This window comes from Suncus etruscus, chromosome 1, assembly GCF_024139225.1.
Source record: "Suncus etruscus isolate mSunEtr1 chromosome 1, mSunEtr1.pri.cur, whole genome shotgun sequence".
NCBI classification, from domain to species: Eukaryota; Metazoa; Chordata; class Mammalia; order Eulipotyphla; family Soricidae; genus Suncus; species Suncus etruscus.
Genome location: NC_064848.1, coordinates 193313366 through 193335685, shown reverse-complemented (window position 1 = coordinate 193335685; position 22320 = coordinate 193313366). Strand labels below are relative to the sequence as shown.

At 53.6% G+C, this 22320-nt stretch overlaps 1 protein-coding gene across 1 annotated transcript in view; it reads right to left on the bottom strand.

The window, feature by feature from the left end:
* Positions 1-800: 800 nt before the first annotated feature.
* The window catches only part of MAPT (microtubule associated protein tau), a 108591-nt gene continuing 87071 nt past the window's right edge, over positions 801-22320 (bottom strand). The window contains 8 exon segments of the mRNA XM_049781801.1: positions 801-1257; positions 4155-4196; positions 4198-4268; positions 6027-6108; positions 8131-8223; positions 14646-14911; positions 18247-18359; positions 21411-21421. Of these exon segments, the coding sequence (XP_049637758.1) occupies positions 1042-1257; positions 4155-4196; positions 4198-4268; positions 6027-6108; positions 8131-8223; positions 14646-14911; positions 18247-18359; positions 21411-21421 (894 nt within the window). The 3' untranslated portion in view covers positions 801-1041.

Here is a 22320-nt window from a genome sequence, read left to right as displayed (position 1 = left end):
TCTGGGGACAGGGACGGTGTGACATGATGGGGGACAGGCAGTGACTGGGCTCCGCACAGCAGACATGGGTGTGGCAGGGCACACAGGAGAGGGGCTGGAGGCTCAAGACCCACCTCCCAGACACACCCCCCGCCTTGCACACTCCACTCCAGACACGCCAGAGGCCCAGGCTGGGGAACAAACAGTGTCCCAAGAGGCACAAGAACTGGTCAGCCCTAAAGTCCCAGATCCGTGAGGTGGCCGGAATCGTGGCTGCGGCTCCGGCCTTCAGAAGCGATGAAACGGGGTCTTTGTGGGGCGGAGGCTGCCCCCGGCCCTGGTCTCCCAGGAGGAGGACAGGGCCACATTGTGGACACAAGGTCAGTCTCTGGGGATTGATGCACGGGTGCTACCTCCCATCTTGCCCCTGAGGCCTGCGGGTGCGGGAGTGACCTATCCACATGCTGCCCCAGGAAGGGCCACATGGTTCCCCTGGCATGGGGGGACCTAGCTGCTGCCCTTATGGGTGGGGTACCATGTCATGTTCCCTACTGTTCTATACCCTCCCTCCTCCACCCCAGCCTGCCCCGTGTCCCCCACCCAGACCCAGAGCCCTGCTCACACCAGGTGGACAGTGCCCAGGTCCGGAAACACACCCCAGCAGCAAACCCTTTGTTTCTGAGGCCCCTCCCACCCCTACCGCAGTCCCTTCGAGTCCCCCAGAAGCAGCTCTCAGAACCTCTCCTTCTCCCTCTTGGACTCAGAGGGGGAAAAAAAGAATCCAAAGTGATCCGCCCAAGGAAGTGTTGTGTGTGGCCAGCTTTTTCCGTGTTTCTTTAAAAATATTTTATTCGGCGGAGCCCACCCGTCAATTTGGAAAGATGAAATTTGCTCTTATTCCCATCACTGATTTTGAAGTCCCGAGCCAAAAGCCGAGCGACAAAAGCAGGTTAAGTAACTGACCGGTGCCCAGATCTGTGCGGAGCAGCTGAGGGAGGGCGAGGGCCGGGCCACCAGCCTGTCCCCTCTCTCCTCTCCACCACGGTGGCCGCCGGGGTCTGATCACAAACCCTGCTTGGCCAGGGAGGCCGACACCTCGTCGGCGAGCGTGGCAAGCTGGGCCGAGTCTGCCATGTCGATGCTGCCCGTGGATGACACATTGCTCAGGTGGCGGGGGGACGTGTCCCCCGACACCACGGGCGACTTGTACACGATCTCCGCCCCGTGGTCAGTCTTGGCTTTGGCGTTCTCTCGGAAGGTCAGCTTGTGGGTCTCGATCTGCAGGAGTCAGGCGGCAGGTGAGAGGAGTCAGAGAAGGGGGAGTCCCTCTCACCTGCCCGCTGTTCCTGTCCCCTCCAACTTCCTCCTGGGGACTAGGCATAGCTGGGGATGGAATCCAGGGCTGCTGCCAGCCCTTGGGCCCTGCTGTGTATTTCCCATATCTAGGGGCCAGTAGGCAGGCCTGTGTGCTCTCTACAAAAAGTGCTTGGACTTGGCACCTGGCTCCCTCCATTTGTGGGTGAGTGTACCACAGATGCACCATGATGCTCCCCCTTCTATACTGGCCTGTGCTGGTTACCAGTGGCCTCAGCACATTCCTCCACAGGTCAGGTGCATCTGGGTTTAATCCCAGGTACTTTATAAGGGACTCTAAACTCCTCCAGGAATAATCCCTGAACACAAAGCCAGGAGCCCTGAGCATGGCCGAATGTGGCATGGCCACACCCAGAAGCACTCAGGGGTTACTCCTGGTTCTGCGCTCAGAAATCGCTCCTGGCAGGCTCAGGGGACCATATGGGATTGCTGGGAATCGAACCCAGATGTGTCCTGGGTCGTCCACATGCAAGGCAAATGCCCTACTGCTGTGCTATAGCTCTAGACCCCCGCCCAAAGATGTGAATGCTTTTAATGTTTTGGACTAGAATGGTAGATGAGGAAGGGCATTTGCCTTACATGCAACCAACTAGGGTTCAATCCTCAGCATGCTGTATCACAGGTTGTGGCCCTAAACCAAACAAACAAAAAAAGCTTTTCTTCTTCTTTTTTTTTTTTTGTTTTTTTGTTTTGTTTTTTGGGCCATACCCGTTTGATGCTCAGGGGTTACTCCTGGCTAAGCGCTCAGAAATTGCCCCTGGCTTGGGGGGACCATATGGGATGCCGGGGGATCAAACCAAGGTCCTCCCTTGGCTAGCGCTTGCAAGGCAGACACCTTACCTCTAGCGCCACCTCACCAGCCCCCAAAAAGCTTTTCTTCTAATACTACAAATAAACCCCTGAACATTGCCAGGCTGAACCCCGAGCAGAGAGCCAGGAGTAAACTCTGAGCACCACCAGTTATGACCAAGCTCTAGCCCTCACCCCTTAAAAAAACTATAGGGCTGGGGCCGGAGAGATAGCATGGAGGTAAGGTGTTTGCCTTTCATGCAGGAGGTCATCGGTTCGAATCCCGGCGTCCCATATGGTCCCCCGTGCCTGCCAGGAGCAATTTCTGAGTCTGGAGCCAGGAATACCCCCTGAGCACTGCCGGGTGTGACCCCCAAAAAAAAAAAACACCAAAAAAAAAAACCTATAGGGCCTAGGAATATCCCCAAAACCCCAAATAGGAGGGCACTTGAGTTTCTGACTCTACACACCATTGCTTGGGACAATCCTGTTCAGTCACAAGTGACACAGGGACTCTGGGCAGTGACAGGGCTCTAGAGCTGTCATAGAAGGGAGCTGGGGGGCTGGAGCAGTGGTGCAAGCAGTAGGGCATTTGCATTGCACACGTTAATTTAGGACTGACCACGGTTCAATCCCCTGGCATCCCATATGGTTCCCCAAGCCAGGAGCAATTTCTGAGTCCATAGCCAGGAGTAATCCCTGAGTGTCACAGGGTGTGGCCCAAAAAAACAAAAAAAAAAAAAAAAGAAGAAGGGAGCTGGGCTGTCACCCAGACTCAAGAGTCACTCAGCCAGGACCAGAGTACCAGGAGCTTCCCAACATCATCTCCCTCTATCTCCTTCTCTCTCTGAATCTGAAAGAGAAATTGAGGCTGAGAGGTGACAGGTAGACTTGGCCCATGTCCCATCTCCAGGTTCAAGTCAATCCCCAGCTTTCCCCATGACAAAGCAGTGGGTCCTCACCAGGCCCAGTGTGAGGTGAGAATGGGCAGGAGCAAGAGCCACCTCCCCATCAGAGACCCTGATCCCCCTTTTCTGTCCCCAAAGGGACTAAACACCTGCACCCTCAAGTCTTCTCTTGTCCTGGCCCTACCTACACCCAGGGAAGCTGAGGTTAGTGAGCAGAGTGGACTATGGGGTCAGGGTATCGAAGAGGATGCTATAGGTCCCAAACCTGGGACCCCTGGCAAGATGAGCCCAAAGGGTCAGTTTGCAGCCTCACCCTCCAGAAATCACACCCTCCAGGGAATCACACACACACACACACACACACACACACACACACACACACGTCTCAGCCATATGGGCCCAGGGTGGGGTGGGGAGGCCACATGCCTCAAGAACAAAGTCCCCCTCCCACAGGGGACATGCATAGCTAGGACTCTTGGGAATCCCCATCTCTCATCTCCTGAGGCTGCACAACCCTGCAGCTGCTCCCCAGACTGGGAAGGAATCCAGAGAGAGGGCACCCCAGTCCTTTTCCACACAGACAATGCAAGGCTGAGAATCTGACACTAGAAACAAAACTGGAAAGGTTGAGGGGAGTGTCCCCATGGATAGTCCCTGCCATATACAGGCTTGATGAACCCCAAAGAAGGTGCCCAAGGCGTGCTGGGCATTACAAATGGTGGTGCTCAGAGCTTATTCCTGGCTTTGGGGGTAACTCCTGGCTCTGTCAGAGGTGGAACCCAGGTTGGCTATGAACCAGGGAAGCACCTTCCCTACTGTTCTCTCTACAGCCCCTAGAGGCGAGGGCAAGGGGGACCCCCTCTGTGGTGGCTCCAACCATAGTTCTTTTTAGGCTGCAGTAGGCATCATCATTTGAGGGCTAAATCCCAGGTGCCCAGATCCCTGACATCCATAAGTCAGTGCTCCAAGGGGCCCACGTTAGCTGTGAGTGCCCCCAGGAACAACACACAGGTTCACCCAGAAGGCTCAGGCTCCCCCACTCCCCCCGAAATTGGCCCAGATCCATCTGTCCAAATATCCCACGCACCCCTCTGCCCCCGTCACCTTTTTGTTCCCACCACCAGGGACATGTGTGATGTTGTCTAGGGGAGCCGATCTTGGACTGGACTCTGTCCTTGAAGTCCAGCTTCTCTGATTTCACTTCAACCTGTCCACCTCCTGAAACACAACACACACAAGTCCACTGAACTTTGGGTTTTGTTTCTGATCCACTACTGGCAACACTCAGGGGTTACTCCTGGCTCTGTATCAGAAATCACTCCTGGCAGGGCTTGAGGGATCATATGTGGTGGCATTCAAACCTGGGTCAGCCATGTGTAAGGTAAGCTTCCTATCCATTGTAAGGGGGGAGCAGGCTTGGCTCCCCACAGCCCCCGTTTCCATTTTATTTTGGAATTGGGGCCAGATATAGTGGTGTTTAGGGACTACTCTTGGCTCTGTGCTCAGAAGTGACCCCTGGTGATGCTCAGGGGACCATGCAGTGTCAGGAGCAGAGCCCGGCAAAGGCCTTTCCCACTCAGCCCAGCACCAAACTGTGAAGCAGGTGCAGTAGGCCTGTGAGTGCTGCAAAAGCAAATGACAGCGAGTGTAGGTGCAAAGCTCCATGCTCCACAGGGCCCATCCACGGAGAGATGATGCTCCACATCTCTCATGTCCCTCACATCCCTCTGCGTCGGCCTCCTGGGGGCCACAGACTAGTGTGTCCTTAGACCACACAGAAAGGCAGAAGGTGCCCCAGAAGCACTACTGGCCCTCTCCCACCTCAAACTCATCATGCCTGCAGGTATCAAAGACCTGGACTGCGGGAGGTTGAACAGATGGAGTCACCCAGGAGGACCTCCTGCTCTGCTGGTAGTAATGGGGCTCCCTAAAGGATCTATGGATCCTAGAATGGCAGAACTCCCAATATTATGGGTCAGATTACTGCCCCTGTCCTAAATCAGGCCTGAACAGAGGCCCAGAGCTCTGCTCCAAGCTCCAAGAGGAGGAGGAATCCCATCTGCACTGGGAGGGTGACAACCATCCCTGGGTCATCTCCCGTCCCAAACATGGAAATTGCCCGCTTCTTTTTTTGTTTGTTTGTTTTTGAGTCATACCCATCAGGGTTACTCCCAGCTCTGAGATTAGAGATTCTCCTGGCAGGCTGGAGGGACCATATGGGATGCCGGAGATCAAACCTGGGTCAGCTGTGTGCAAGGCAAATGCCCTACCCACTGTGCTACAGTTCAATCCCTTGCCCACTTCTTCATTAGGGTCTTATATGTTTACTGGTCCCTGCAGTTCAGCCGCTGCATTAGATAGCAAGACCTATGCACACCAGTGGCTTCATGACAGATCATACTGGGGAGGGGCTCGTATGAGAAATGTGGGGTGTCAGCATGCGTGGAACAGGCATTTTCCTTTGAAACTAGGTAGACACCTGGCAGAGGTTCAGGGGTTCTGGGTCGGAGCTACTGCAGCTGGTGATGTGGCCCCCTGGGGCATCCACATCACCTGCTTCCCAAGACCACATCAGATCTTCACTGGTTCTGGGGAGCAGCTGACAGGAACCACAGATGAGGGTGGCAGTCAGTATCCACCTCCCTCTTATCTTGTTTTGGTTGTTTTTGTTTTCTGTTTTTTTTTTTTTTGGGTCACACCCGACAGTGCTCAGGGGTTACTCCTGGCTCTATGCTTAGAAATCACTCCTGGCAGGCGTGGGGGACCATATGGGATGTCCAGATTCAAACCACCGTTCTGCATGCAAGGCAAAACACCCTACCTCCATGCTATCTCTCCTGCCCCTATCTCCCTCTTATCTTGATCCACTCAGCCCCACTCAAGAGGGGCCCGGACAGCTGCAACCTCAGAACCTCCACGCTCAGATGGCCTCACCCCTCAACATCTGGCAGTCCTGGCCTGACCCCCCTGGGGTACCTGGTTTATGGTGGATGTTTCCCAGTGAGCCGCACTTTGAGGTCACTTTGCTCAGGTCTACAGGCTTGTAGACTATTTGCACCTGCAAGAGACAAAGGATAAGCACGAGGAGGACAAAAAAGGGTGACAGAGTAGGGTAGGGATGGGTGCCAGCAGGTGGAAGAGACAGTGCCCCCCCCATCTACTACCAGGAGCCCCTTTCAGCTGCACCTGGGTCTTCATTCCCACAGTGCCAGCACACAGTTCCGGTCAGGACTGGACCGTGTCATGTGGCAAAGGTGACTCCTGACATGATGGGGAACACAGGCAGCAGGAGGTAAGAGTTGGGGAGAGGCAGCGGCAGCATAAGCCCCCAGAGGGTGAGGAGGTGCTCGGGCTGTGATGCACCCCTAGAGAACAGGACCCCACAGGTAAGAACTGGCTTGAGGCATAAGCCCCTGGTCTGTGTCTGAGCAACAAAAGAAGGTGCTAGTCCCAGTGTGGTGGGGACAGGTGTGCAGGGAGGTCCCAGGGGTCAGCCCTGGGGTTGCCACCGGTTCAGCTCTGCTCCTTTAGCAGGCATCCATGAGGCCCTGCTCTGCATATAGACTCCCTCAGGTGAGTCTCCACCAAGCCCTGACTGGGAGCAGAGAGACCCTTAGAGTCATGGATGAACCCTTTTGGGGTTCCCTGGGTGAGTATTCAGGTAGGGGAAATGCCTTCACCTGTCCACAGCAGGCAGGCAGGCAGGCAGGCAGGGAAAAGGACAGTCTGCACTTGGAAATTTGGGATCATTTCCAAATCCAGGGAGTTCAAGGCCAGGCCGGCCTGAGCTGCATCCTAAGTAGCATAGGCCAGTGGCCTTGGGGAGGAGGTGAATCCCTAAAACACCCAGAAGCAGGTACAGGCAGATTCTGGAGGCCTGGGGAAACGTGTGTGCTGGGGCCAGGAACCCCTCTCAGCAGAATGGGGACACACTGATGTCCTGGACTTGTGTCTCTTCCTTCCCGGAGGTGAGAGACACAGGAGCTGGAACTGGAGCGGCAGAGGGGACATCTCAGGGAGTGAGGGGCCCCGACACTTTGGAGAAGGCAGAAAGGCCCCAAGAACAAAGAGCATAGCCTGTCTGCTGAAGGAGGGTCCTGCAGGGGAAGAGGTGAGCAGTCCCCAAACCCGGGGGACTGGTGACCCCCTCAGTAGTTGAGCTTCCTGCCAGGTCTCTACTCCACCACAGTAGCAGCGACCACCAACACCCAGGTCACAGGCTGGTGCAGGACAACGAAGGTGTCCTGGACACACCCATGTCCTGAGCAGTGCAACACCCAGGAGGACACACTCTACATTCTTGCCCCAGCATCCCTCCACACTTCTCATCCTCCCCCCCCCACAAGCATACAGCCCCCCTGCCTGTGTTTGCAGCAAAGCCAGAGATCCAGAGGCAGACAGGAAGGAGGGCAGTGCCCAGCTTTTGGGGGCTGCCCTCTGCAAAAACAAAGTGGCAAAGGGGACACGGAGGACACAGCAACACTGCAGGGGAAGCGACTGGAAGTGCCATGCAGCAGCTGCGGCCAGCACCCCCCGCCAGGGAGTTGGGGGGGAAGCTCTCATTGCAAGAATAAACCCTGCCTGGGCACCAGCCCTCAAGGCCACGGCTCTCAGGGCCACAGGGATAGGCAGCTCCCAGGTTGCTGCTTCAGACTGGGAAGAAGCCCAGAAGTCCTGTTCCCCCAAAGGATCCTGCCTCTGCTCACAGCTCACCAGGAATGCCAAGAGAGGGAGCTGCTGGGGCTGTGGAGAAAAGGCGGGTGTGGCAGCTCCCACAGTTGGAAGCAGCAGGATGCAGGGGTGAGGGGACAGAGGAAGCAGGTGACAAGCAGTGGCAGCAGCAACAGGCTGGCCTGCCCTGTCATTGAGACAAATCCCAGTTCAGACAGCAAGGCTGCCAATCCACAGGTTCCGACCAGAGAGGTACAAGGGAGTGGTCTTCAGGCCTTTCTGCCAGGGTCCCCCAAAGATGAGGGCCCCTTCTTGCAGAGAGGACAGAGTGTGGGGGGGCCCCAAGCCGGTGATGGTTTATTCCGTGCAATGCTGGCAGCGGGCGCAGGGAACGTGTGAAGGTACTCACACTGCCGCCTCCTGGCACGTGTTTGATATTATCCTTTGAGCCACACCTGGACTGGACGTTGCTAAGATCCAGCTTCTTATTAATTATCTGCACCTTTGATAGCCAGAAAAAAGGGTGAGTGACAGTTGCACGGCGGCAGCACCCGCCCTCTCTGCTGCACCTGTGCCCTGGGGTGGGGGGATGCCCCACTGGAGACACCCCAGCACCGCCATGTGGGAGGGAGCCCCATTGGGTTGATAGATGGTGGTCATTTGGGTTTCCAGAAGGATCATCCTAGGGAGGCCTGGAGGGGGATCCTCTGCTGAGGTGGAAATGTGCTCAGTGGCCCTGTGGACATGCCCACCACTTGTAGGGCTGCTGTGCAGGGGAAGCTGGAGTCTGGGCAGGGGGCGGCAGGGTCTTCAGCTCTCCCCTCCCTGTCTGCCCCAGCCCAATGTGTTTTGTCACTCAACTTCCATAACTCTCCGGTTGCTTGGAGACTTTGAGGGTTTGAGTATCACTGGTCTCTGGGACTTAAAAGACTTTTTTTTTTTGAGGGGGTTCACACCTGACAGCGCTCAGGGGTTACTCCTGGCTCTACATTCAGAAATCGCTCCGAGCAGATTCGGGGGACCATATGGGATGCCGGGATTTGAACCACTGCCCTTCTACATGCAAGGCAAACACCCTACCTTCATGCTATCTCTCCAGTCACCAGAACTTTAAAGACTTTGAAAGGTCTCAGAAACGACCAAATCCAACCCCTTTCCATGGAGAACTCTGTCTCATAGAAACAGGGTGGAACATGGGTCAGAGAGATAGCATGGAGGTAGGACATTTGTCTTGCTTGCAGAAGGATGGTGTTTCGAATACCGGCATCCCCTATGGTCCCCCAAGCCTGCCAGGAGCAATTTCTGAGCATAGAGCCAGGAGTAACCCCTGAGCGCTGCTGGGTATGACCCAGAAACCAAAAGAAAAAAAAAAAAGGGTAGAACCTTCCCACCCCAAATCTGGGGGCACAAGGACATAAAAAAGCAAAAACGGGGGATCCTCGTCCTCTTTCTGTTTCTCCTTGACACCAAAGCCTGAGTTGGGGGGATGGTGAGGGGCAGCAGTCCTGCTGCTTCTCCAGAAGGTTCTTTCTCCAGCCACCAGGGACGTGGGGATGGGAAGTCATGATGTGAATGGCTTTTATCCACTTTTCTTCAAAACCACCAAATACATTGGTAAACATGACACAGGGGAAATGGGATGACCTCACTCCTAGCTCGGTGATAACATCGTCTCGGCATGGGAGCAAGAGAACATTCATTGTGCTTCTATGCTACCATAAGGACTTTTGAGAACAATAATCCACAGGCATGGTAATGACAATTTAATACACTGTGGTCCAAGCCCTCATTTTTTTTCTTTTGTTTTTGGGTCACACCTGGCAGCGCTCAGGGGTTACTCCTGGCTCAATGGTCATAAATTGCTCCTGGCAGGCTCAGGGGACCATATGGGGTGCCGGGATTCAAACCACCATCCTTCTGCATGCGAGGCAAACGTGCTACCTCCATGCTATCTCTCTGGCACCCGATTTATTTATTTATTTATTTATTTATTTATTTATTTATTTATTTATTTATTTATTTATTTATTTATTTTTGTGGTTTTTGGGTCACACCCGGCAGTGCTCAGGGGTTATTCCTGGTTCCAGGCTCAGAAATTGCTCCTGGCAGGCATGGGGGACCATATGGGGCGCCAGGATTCGAACCGATGACCTCCTGCATGAAAGGCAAACGCCTTACCTCCATGCTATCTCTCCGGCCCCTCTGGCACCCGATTTTTAAAAAATAAATATATAATTTTTTTTTGGCCACACCCGGCGGTGCTCAGGGGTTACTCCTGGCTGTCTGCTCAGAAATAGCTCCTGGCAGGCACGGGGGACCATTTGGGACACCGGGATTCGAACCAACCACCTTTGGTCCTGGATCGGCTGCTTGCAAGGCAAACGCCGCTGTGCTATCTCTCCGGGCCCAATTTTTTATTATTTATTTATTTATTTATTTATTTATTTATTTATTTATTTATTTATTTTATTTATTTATTTTGGTTTTTGGGTTACACCTGGCAGCGCTCAGGGGTTATCCTGGTTCCATGCTCAGAAATCGGTCCTGGCAGGCTTGGGGGACCATATGGGATGCCGGGATTCGAACCCCTGACCTTCTGAATGCAAGGCAAATGCCTTACCTCTATGCTATCTCTCCGGCCCCGTAAAATCCCTCCTGAGTGAGCACGATTCCACAACAGTACCACCCCTTTATTCCCTCAGAAGCCCGAAGAATCCTCTTCCTTCCTTCCCAGTCAATGGTAGAAACTTCACAAGAACCGAGACTGACATAGCTGAAGAGAGAGTTCAGGGCAGACGATGCAGCCAACCCAGGTTCCATCCCAGAAACCCCATTATGATCCTCTGAGCACCCCCCAGGAGTGATCCCTGAGTGCAAAGCCAGAAGTAAGTCTTGAGCAATGACTGGTGTGGCTCCAAAATCAAAAAAGAAAAGAAAGAAAAGAATTGTCTTTCTGTGGCCACAGGCCACCTCTCTGACCACTGAGTTCCCGCTGAGATGTCCCTGGATGGTTGACAATGGGAAGTAAAATCTCTTTCTCCAGCTGTCTAGAAGACCCTTTCTCCCATAGTGCTGGATCCTCTTCCAGACCCTCTTGCAGAAGCTCCTACTTTGCTTGGTTCTCTAAAACCCCTCTCTGCTCCCTATTCAGAAATCCCACATGAACTCCTTCAGGGATCATATTTTAATTTCTCTTTCAACTGCAGTTCTAGAAGCAGAACTCCCTAGGAGCAGAACTGTCTGCTATTTTTTTTAAATCTTTTGGGCCACACCCAGTGGTGTTCAGGAGTTGATTCCTGAGTCTGTGCTCAGGAACCACTCCTGATGGGCTCGGGGACCACATGGGATGCCGGGGATTGAACTTGAGTCAGCAGCGGGTATGGCAAGTGCCCTATCCACTGTGCTATCGCTCCGGCCCAGAACTGGCTGCTTTCACAGAGAATTCTGAGCAGCTCAGAATGATCACACACACTGGAGGATCCCCAAACAGAAAGAATAGCAATGAAGGAGGGGAGGGTCATGGGGAGTGACAGCTAGAAAATCGATTGGCACAGCCAGTCCTGTGTGTTCCGGTGTTTCCTCCTAGAAACACCAAAAGCTCATAATTTCTCCCTCTGACCAAGAAAACTCACCATTTCCCCAGAAAGACAGCTCGTTTTCATACCAATCACCCCAGAAGAGCCACTTAAGCAATAAGAAGATTCACAGTAGAATAGGAAGACTTTTCCCCCCTCATCCTTTCCTTGTTCTCATCCCACATTAAAGAAAAGGCAATAAACCCTGTGGGATTGAGCAGGGACCCAAGCCCACCTCCCAGCTGCACGAACGCTAGTCAGCAGATCAAGGCCCTCTGCAGAGCATCACATCACAGAAAGGAGAAGGGTTATAGCTGTAATTGTGAAACCGAATCCTTGCCCGCCCTTCAAGCCAGAGGAAAGGGCACAGACAGGACTGAGACGTCCTTGAACAGACACTAAAAATGCCCATCCGAGGACTCTGCGCTGTTCGGGAAACTTCAAGTTTTGATCCAGGAGACTCGAAGGAGAGGCCCTGTGGTTGGACTCTAGTGGACAGCAGTGAGAACCACGGGGTTTATCCCTTTCCTGAGAGATCAAGCCGAGCCTACCCTCCTCACACTGCTTTCCACTTCTCTTTGCACTCAGCTTTCTGGAGTTGCTCACCCAGCCCTGCCTGGGAAACTGCAGTCAAACCTGGCTTCCTCACCACCGAGGCTGGAGCTCGGTGTGACTGGAGCAGACCGAAGCCTACTCATGAAGGAATAGGGCTTCACTGCTAGTTACTGTCATCCTTTATTTAAACGATGACCTCTCCATTCTGTTGACACCAGACTTGTAAAAAATGCAGAGGCTGTGCCCAGGGAGAGATGCCCAGAAGGTCTCAGTGACAAAACTGTCCTCAGGAAGGTCATGCCTTCTTTTTACTGTAGGCCTAACACTTCAGCCCAGGTCGCTGAGTTCCGGCTCTTAAGGAAGCAGTGTACTGCCCTGGGACAATGTGCCACATTTATGATAGTTTGTTCTGGGGCTATGCACAGGGAGTGTTTAGTAACTGTTCCTGGCTCTGTATTCAGGAGTGATTCCTGGTGGAGCTCATGGGACCATATATGGCGTTGGTTATGAAACTAGAATCAGTCACAGGCAGGGCAAGTGCCTTATTTCCTTTACTATCTCTCTGGTGCAACACCTGTGGCTTTTATTTTACTTAAGTTTTTGGGTCACACCCAGCAGTGTTCAGAGGTTACTCCTGATTCTGCACTCAGGAATCACTCTTGGAAGTGCTTGGGGGAACTTATGGGATGCTGGGGATTGAATATGGATCAGCTGATAGCAAGTGCCCTACTGACTGTACTATATCTCTGCACCAGTACATGTGATTTAAAAAATGACAACTGTGATTTGGCTAATAACAGTGGGTGGCATAATTATTAATTCCAGCACTTTTCCAGAATGAAGACAAACATTTATGGTGCCCCACTGCCATCTGCTGGCTAACCGGAGCCACTGTAGTAGCCCAAGGTGAAAAGCAGTTCCTGGTAGGGGGTTTTCTTTTGGCCGTGTGTGTGGGTGTGTGTGAATGGGAAGGGAGTTGGGGGTACACCCAGTCATGCTTGGGGGTTACTCCCTGTTCTGGGCTCAGGGATTTCTTCTGAAGATGCTCAGATGCAATGTAAATGAACCCCAGGTCAGCTACATGCAAGGCAACTGCCTTAACCCCATGCGAACCCTAGACCCCAGGCAGGCTTCTGTCAGACTCACTGACATGGGGGAGAAGTACCCCATGGCACAAGTGAGCCTTAGTGTGTGTGTGTGTGTGACCCTGAAGATAAAGATTTCAATACATCTTGGGGAAGTTTTGGCACAAGGGATTCTTTAGTTTTTGTGCCACACCTGGTGGCCTAAGAGATAGTAAAGCAGGTCTTGTCTTGCTCAAGGATGACCTGGGTTAGATCCCCAGTGTTCCATGTTGACCTCAGTAGCTCCAGGCATGATCCTGATTACAGAGCCAAGAGTAAAGCCCTGAGCACACTTGGGTGTGATCAAAATATCACCCTGCCAGGTGGCAGTTCCGGGAATGAGGGTGAAGGCAGTTCTGGGGGACTGATCTTAGTCAAGGCCTTCGATGGAGCACTTCCTGCTCACCGAATGGGATATGGGCTGGGTAGGGAGATACCGCCATGTTCTCTTGCCAGCAGGGAAGCTTTAAAAAGTGGGCACAGGCAGGAACATGGTTTTAAAGCACAGGGAGTACTACCAGAGCTGAGAAGGCTCATGAGTTCCCCTCCTTGGGAGCCCAGTACACAGAGGGTCAGCCCCATGTCTTGTTGCTAGAGCCCGGAGGAAAGAGAAGGGGCAGAAGAGGAGGCAAAGATTGAACTTGAGGGCCAAACCCAGATCAACCAGGGTTCCAGGCCTGCGAGGCACTCAGTAAGGACAAGTATCTGGGAAGGTAGGCCTGGGGCTTGAGGAAACAGTGGGTGCTGGGCCCCAGAGTCCCTGGCCCCAGGATGGCCCATTCCAGAGATCCAGCTGGGACCTGGGGCCTGTACCTCCATAACCATGTGCCTAGTCCATAACCATCGCTGAGTCCAAGCTCAATACTGCAATCAGTCCTGGGGGATGGGTTCCCGAGAAGAGGACTGGATCCCTGGACTATCCAGGCTAAAGTCAAGGAAACGTGGCTGTGTACCCCACTGTCATTCCAGATCCCAGAAAGAAGCACTGGATGATTGGGGTGGTGATGGGGATGGGGGAAAAGCAGAAAGGAGACACCTGAGCCAGCCCATCTCCCACTGCCCGTTTCAGGGAAGCTGCTTCCGTAAAGGCTCAGCAGCACCCCCAAACCTCAAAGCAGCAGCTGCTCTGGCCCGAAGAAGCCTGGGTTTGTGCAGGACCAAGAACTAGTGAGCAGCCTGCCCCACTCTGAGTCTCTGAGTGCGCATCCCCAGTGGAGAGCCTAGGTCAGACCTACAACCCCTTAATCACTGATTCTGTGCCATCAGCGGCGGCTGACACCGGGCAGGGAAGAAGGAGCAACTCCACGCACGCTGCGAGGCGTGACCCTAAGATAGAAGCTAGGCCCGGTTTGCCCTTGAGGCCAAATCGTCCCGCCTCTGCCCTGGGGGAGAGAAGAAACCAGGCCGCTCTGCTCCGGCGCGTGCGCACAACCCGTCCCGCGCTTTGACCTCGCGACCTTGCGCAGGTGCAGCCCCGCCTCCCCGAATCGCGCAGGCGCACACTCGCCCTTGTGCGCCACCCTGGCGACCTCTGCGCAGGCACAGCCCCCGCTCTCTGAACCGCGCAGGCGCACACCCACCCTTGTGCGCCGCCCTGGCGACTTCTGCGCAGGCGCGGGCGCAGGAGCATGCGCACTCGCATTCGCATGCGCACGCGCCCCGGTGCTTACCTTGCCGCCTCCCGGCTGGTGCTTGAGGTTCTCGGTGGAGCCGATCTTGGAGCGGACGTTCTTGAGGTCCGGCATGGGCACCGGGGCGGTCTGCAGGCGGCTCTTGGCGGACGACGGAGACTTGGGCGGGGTGCGGACCACCGCCACCTTCTTGGGCTCCCGGGTGGGCGGCGTGGGCAGCGACGGGGTGCGGGAGCGGCTGCCTGGGGTCCCGGGGGAGCCCGGGCTGCTGTAGCCACTGCGGTCCCCAGATTTTCCAGATTCGCCTAAGGACGAAAGGAGGGCGTGAGGCCCGAACACCCAGATGCAGACTCACACCCCAACCCGGGACTCGAGCCCCCCCTCCACCTCCCAGGACCCTTCCGAGATTGGGGTCACCCTCACCAGGTGATTTCGGGGACACCCCATTCCCCCACCTCCTGCAAAGGAGGCCCTGGGCTCAGTTTCATTTTCCTCTGAGATTGGGGCTTTTCTAAAATTGAATTTTATTTTATGGCTTTTGGGTCACACCCGGCGGCGGCAGCTGTCAGGGATTACTCCTGGCAGGCTCGGGGGACCTTGTGGGATACCGGGATTCGAACCACCGTCCTTCTGCATGCAAGGCAAACGCTCTGCCTCCATGCTCTCTCTCCAGCCTCCCTGGGGCTTTGTCTCAAACAAGGTAACCGTAGTAGGCAAGCATGAAGATGGGGTGGCAGGAACCCCTAATTCAGCCTGTTGCTACTCCCACTCTCTCGGCCTCTTAGGGTAACTTGGACTCAGCACAGGGCCAGCTTCTTATTCGCATGCCCCTGGTCTCTAAGCAGCTGCTCCATGACCCCTCAAGAAAGCCCTTTGCCCCACAAGGGCGTCTGCCTTCTTGAACACCTGGGGATGAGGGATGGGGCTGCCCCCAGCAGACTCAGACCTTCCTCTGGACACCCCTGCTAGTAATCTGAGTTCCCTGCTGCTCCAGCACTTTTCACGTATACACACACGCCCACACACCATTAAGTAAATTTACTTTCCACCTGCTCTGGAGATCAAGGGTCCACGGAAGGCGGGACCCCCAGCCTCCAAGACTCCAAAGTACCATGACTGGATGGAAAGCCCAGAATCCCGGGCCGCAGACAGATCAAAGTCTTGGGAAGAAACAGGAATGTTTCCAATTCGAGTCTTCCTTTGTTTTTTTGGACAAAACCTCAAGCTATTCAGGCTTACTCCCGGCAGTGCTGGGGTGGGAGGGGGGGTGTCCTTATCTTTCCAGCCCTCAAGTCATGGGGACTTTTTGTTTGTTTTTGGGATGCCCGACAATGCTTAGGGGCTACTCCTGCCTCTGCACTCAGAAATTGCTCCTGGGGGTCTTGAGGGACCATATGGGAGGCTGAGGACCCAAGCCTTAGATTCTTGAGCAGACAGGCCTGGCTGGAATTACCTGGTAGCCTCTGTCTCCTCTATCTCCTGTTTCCAAGCACCTCAGGGGCCCATCTGTAACAGGCCCTGCAGTCCCAGCTAGGTGAAGCAGTATATTCCAGCATTTTATTGGCCCCATCCCAGGAACCTCAGATCGATTTTTCAGAGTTGAAGTTTAGTGCTATCAGCTGGCCACCCCCCCCCCAAATCAGCACCCACCATCACCAGAGATCCAATGGAGCTCTTCTCGCTCTCACCACCTACAGAGAGGCAGCCAGCCCAGTCTTTCCAGGCTCCCCGCCTCAGGCTCCCCCCCCCCCCCAAACCAGCACCCACCATCACCAGAGGTCCAGTGGAGCTCTTCTCGCTCTCACCACCTACAGAAAGGCAGCCAGCCCAGTCTTTCCAGACTCCCTGCCTCAGCCCCAGCAGTCTCCGCCCACAAGTCAGCTTGGTGGCTGCAGCTTCAAGTCCTTTCTGTGCCACTTACCATTAGAGCTTCCTGCTGTCGTGCCCTCCTGGAAGAGGGCCCAGCAATCCCAGCCCTCAGCACTGTTAGGAAGCTCCATGGCAGGCACTTGTGGTTGCCCATGTAATTCTACAATGAAGCCTTGGGTAGGAGCTCACCAAACAAACCTCCAGCACTGCAAACTATCTATAGGCACACGCTCCCCCATGCCTACAGCCCTGTATGGCTAGCAAGCATTTGGATGAGGAAGGATCTTGAGGCAGTAAGTCTGCACCAAACACCCTGGAGGTAGCACTGGGGCCACACCAGGTGCTACGGAATCCCCTGTGCTTCGTGCCTCCCAGCTCTGGAAGCACAAGCTGCATGCAAACAAACCACGCAGGCTCAGAATTACCTTTCTCATGTCTTGCCCCTACAGGGGGCAGTTTTCTCTGCACTTGCTTGGGAGCTTAAAAAAAAAAAAAGCCACAGAAAGTCTCATTACACTTGAGCTTCCTCAGGTTCCCCAGGAGTTCATCATGACACCAGGCTCAGCCACGCCTAGTTGGGCCAGTCAGGGGAGGCAGGAGGGCTCCCAGGGCCTGACTGACAGGAATTGGGACCCGGAGTAGGGGAAGGCACAGTATCTGTCCACTTGTAAGCTGCCACTCAAGAGCAGGTTTGGCCAGGCCCCAGGATGTGGCTTAGCCCAAAGTACATGCCTGACATGCACAAAACCTGGGTTCAGCCTCCCTGACTGAGAAACAGCAGGTAAGCAGTAAGACCCAGAAGATATGGGACTCCAGCTGTAAGTAAGCAGGAGTAATGGTAAGAGCAGAGGGACATATGGCCTGGGTGGGACTCAATGGGTGGAGGGTGTTCTTTGTACCTAGGAGGACCAGGTTCCATTCCTGAGTACCACTGGGGTGTGGCCCAGTGCCTCCCTAGTAAAGAATCCTTTATGATCCCCAGTTACAGTTCAGTTAATTACTATCATGCATAATAATGTGTGAGAAAACAAAGCAATTTATATAAATTTTGTGACCATTTACGACACACCTGCAGACCCCTGAGCAACAGACAAAACAGGACCCACAAGCAGTAAACACGCAAAACCAAGGGCCTGTGAGCAGCAGATAAACCTCAAACCAGCCCAAGCTTGGGCAAAGTTTCACACCCTTGAACACCATGCTGGCGAATGAGCCACACACCACTAAAGTCAGGAGGAAGAAGCTGCATGTCTGTCAGGCTAAGGAACATGAGGTGGGATTCAGCCTAATGCCTGACCCCCCATTCCAGAAAGTGGCCATGTTTCATTATCTCTATTGGAGGGAATCACTGACTCAGGCCTTGTTACAAGAGCCCCAAGAATGGGCACAGCCAAGGTACTCAGATTCTGTCACCAAACAGGTGGCCAGCCCCTGTGTGAGGTCATATGCTAGTCTGTCTTCAGAGAGAGGTCCCACATTTGGGGGACAACAGCCCTTGGGGGCCCAAGACTGCAGGGTAGGAAATTTGAGGCCCTTTGTCACCCATTCATGAGCCACCTTGCTCTCCATTTTCTCATACTGAACTCTGCCTTCCTTTCTTCACTGATAATTGGCAAGTCAGTAGTTAGTATCTACCCCTATTGATTTGTCAAAAGAAGGAAAAAGAAAAGGAACCTCTGGATTTTAGTAATCTGGAGTGCCCTGCCCCAGGATTACTGATTCTCAGGCTGTCAGGGCTGTGCTCATCTGGGATTCCAGATTCTTACCATACCTGGTGGGGTCTTGGGACTGGGCGTAGTTTTTGCTGGGATCCTGGTGGTGTTGGTCCCTGGGCCCTTCTGGCCTGGAGGGGCCGTTCCCCGGGGTGTGGCGATCTTTGTTCCAGTTTTATTATCCTGAAAACATAATCGGAAGAGTATAAAGGGGTTTTTATGCCTCCCATGGCTTGTGTCTCTGCCATTTCTCCCGCCCTACCCTCAGGCCTTGGAACAAGGAACTCAGGCCCTCAGAACAAGGCTCAAACAAGTTAACACCAAAGCAGTTCTCTGCAACCATAGGGGTCTGCTGGCACCGAAGCCTGCCAACCCCCCATCCCCCTGCAAATGCCAGGTGGTCTGCCATTTCCACAGAGAGGCCTTGTCTCTGAGCAGACCGGGCCTGTGCAGATACTGTCCAGCTGTTACACTGGAGTCTCTGGTAGCCACTGTTCGTTGAGCCTGACCAGAATGTGACCCCAGCTGGGGTTCATTCCTCTCCCAGCTGCTCTGGGACTGTCTAGGGCACAGCCACTCCTTAGCTGTGCTGAGACTCCCCCTGGAGGCTGAGAGCAGGAACAAACAGAGCACAGTGGCTGGTCCAGTGACCTGCGGGTGACCTTGACCCAACACATTCAAAACAAGAATGACATTCACTGCAACCCTCAAGACTCATGAATAGTGCAATCCCTTCCTGCTCAAACGAGCTTCTCACAACATTTTTAGTGTCCCTTTGAATCGGGAGGGGAGAACCCCATGAGAAAAGTGGATTTTTTGGGACCGGAGCCATAGCACAGCAGGCAGGGCATTTGCCTTGCACACGGCTGACCCGGAACTGACCCAGGTTTGATCCCCTGCATTCCATATGGTCCCCCCTAAGCCTGCCAAAAGCGATTTCTGAGCGCACAGCCAGGAGTAACTCCTGTGGCCCAAAAAGAAAAGTTGTTTTTGTTTTTGTTTTAAACTAGCAGTCCCTGGAGGCTTGGGGAGGTCTGTAGGTAGAGAAGGCGGCAGTCACAAATCCCCCCTTTGTCTGATTCAGCGGGGACTTGAACGCTTTCCCAGCACTGTGGGTAAAACCGCTTATATGGGGAAAAAGAAAAAGCCTTGGCAGCGCAGAAACACCCCCTGCTTAGGCAAATCACGTGAAAGTAGCCTGATCCTTTCCAGAGGCGGTTTCCTTACCTTGAGTTTCATCAGCTTTGCTCCAACACTGCAAGTTGGGGGTGTGACAGAAGAGACGAATTTAGGAGAGGATGGCCCTGGGCAGGGCTGGAGGGTTTGATCAAAGGGTCTGAGTTACCAGGTGTGGGGCATGTGGGGCTAAGGCAGGGCCTTCTGCTAGGGGGCTCTAATGACTTATGTGTGGATGTTCCAACAGAAACCAAAAGGAAAGTCAGCACAAGGGGCGGAACAGAACAAAACAGAACAGGCTGGGGATGGAAAGTCAATAAGGCGCTGACAGTGTCCAGCACTGAACCCAGCCTGTCACCTGACCCATCCACACACCGAAACCACCATGCCAGCCACTGGCACATCACAGCACTTACATATGACAGAATTGGAAAAAGAGAAGATGAAAAATGCAGAGAAGTTCCACAAGGTTCTTTGTCCAATTCATCTTCAGTGTCTTTTGAAGCTCCCCTCCTAGACCTCCCCACCCTGATTATCAAAGGCCTGACAGTCTGTAGAGATCACCAGAATATTTGCTAACGGGTCTGAAGTGCCCCATTTTCTACTCCGTTCCACTGGCCCGTTAATCCTGGACCTTCCATCACACTGATGCTATCAGACCCCCTGAAATCATGGTGCCTGCCTGATGACCCTAGTCCTATAGTCTGACGCAGGTGACTGATAAAAGGATCACTGCTTCCCTGGGCAAATCCGGCCTCCCTCCCACCAGTGCTGGGGGGCCAGGGGATGGGAGAGGTGCTACAGAGGCTGACCTCACAGAGAGGCTGGGTGTGGGGACACTTGTGGGGGACTGGGGAGCTCAGCATTAATTTGGGGAGGAACCTTGCTAGCAGTGCTGGGGGAGTCAGGAGTCAGCCCCAGCAAAACTGGAGCCTGGCCATGCGTGGGGCTCAGTTCCAGAGCCACCAGCTCACACTTGTCCTTGTGCAGGAAGCCATGAGGGATGAGGGACTGAACCTGAGGCCTTCAACATGCAGGACAGCCACTCCAGTTGCTGGGAGTCACAGACCTAGCCCCTCTGGGGGGAGCCTGACAGGGAAGTAGGGCCCCCACAGAGAGGTTGGGTGGGAGGGAGAGAGGCTCCCCCAGGGATCAAGCTGGGTGTCCCTGCGATTCCCTATGGTAATGGTCTTGCACCTATCTAGTAGGAGGGTGCAAGGCTTGGACACCAGCTGAGGCAGCTCTCGAGCTGTGGGGTGACTTTGAGATTGGAACACAAGCACAGCGGATAGGGCATTTGCCTTATAAGCAGCTGACCTGGGTTCAATCCCCAGCACTCCATATGGTCTCCTGAGTACTCCCGAAATGATTCCTGAGTGCAGAACCAGGAATAAACCCTGAGCATCACCAGGTGTGGTCCCAAATTAAAAAGAAAGCCAGGAGTGGGACCTGAGAGATAGCATGGAGGTAAGGCATTTGCCTTGCATGCAGGTCAGTGGTTCGAATCCTAGCATCCCATATGGTCCCCCAAGCCTACCAGGAGCAATTTCTGAGCATAGAGCAGGAGTAACCCTTGAGTGCTGCCGTATGTGACCTAAAACAAAACAAAACAAAACCAAAAACAAAAACAAAAAAAAGAAAGCTGGGAGTGGGCATAGCAGCCCTCCTCTCCCAGGCAGGACTTAGGACTGTTTGGACACCCAGAAAAATGCATCTTCATCTTGGGCCCCAGTAGGGTTTTCCTGGAGAGCACCCAGGATCTTCCAGAAACACTGCCCACTGATGGGATGGGGTAGGAGCACCATAGATGCCTCCTTTAGTTGCTGGTTGAGAGTTCTGGCAGGTGGAGACCACCCCTGCTGGCAGAGTCAGATGTGACCCCAACACTCAAGGTGCCACCATGTTGCTCCATTCTGTGGCTCAGTTCCTAGAACTGGTCTGGCTATCCCCCATCTCACAAATTTGGTCCAGCAAGATATACATCCAGCATGAGGATTCATCCTGTGTATCCCACAGAATAATCCATCCTATGTTCATTCAAGGTAATCCATCTGCACCCTGATTTCTAGAACTGGCCCAACTCCTCCCAGCTCAGGATAAGTGGACTGTATTATGTCCATTTTACTATCTTCACACGGTTGGCTAGATTTATAATTCACTCAAATGACACACCTCTCATCTTCGTGCGACTGACTCAGAATATTTTCTATCCAACTTATTCAGCTTCCTTCCCATGATTGATTCCATGTCTTCTGCTTGTCCCCTCGCAGGAATGACAACTCTGGAACAGCTGAAACTGCCCACCTAAGGCAGCTTAGAAATGGTGGGGAGTTTCTCCTGTGGATTTGGGACAGACTCTGAAAGACCACCACCGAATTAGAACAGGCACTGCTACTGGCTACACTGTCTTGCTCAGTAAGTTATTATTGTCATTATTTTGGATTTTAGGCCACACCCAGTGGCGTTCAGGGGTTTCCTCTGACTCTGCGCTCAGAAATTGCTCCTGGAAGGCTTGGGGGACCATATGGGATACTGGGGATCAGACCAGGGTCCATCCTGGGTTGGCCACATGCAAGGCAAACACCCTACAGCTGTGCTATCACTCTGCCCTCCCCCAAATTATTATATTTTTAATATTCATTAAAATATTTATTTTAATTTTATTTATCTTGGGCCACATATGGTGCTCAGCAGTTACTCCTGGTCCTGCTCTCAGAGATCACCCCTGGTAGGCTCAGGGAACCAGAACTGATCCCAGATCAGCCGCATGCAAGGCAAATGCCCCACCTGCTGAAATGCCCTTAGCCACTGTGCTTTCACTCTGGCCTTTTTCTCAGTAAATTCTTTGCCACCCCATAGTTTGGCCCCAGCACCAGTGGAGCCTGTGTTTGAGCAGTTCCAGCCCTGCCACCCAATGCATCAGGTGTTATAGGGAAAGAAAAGTGGCCTGATCATAG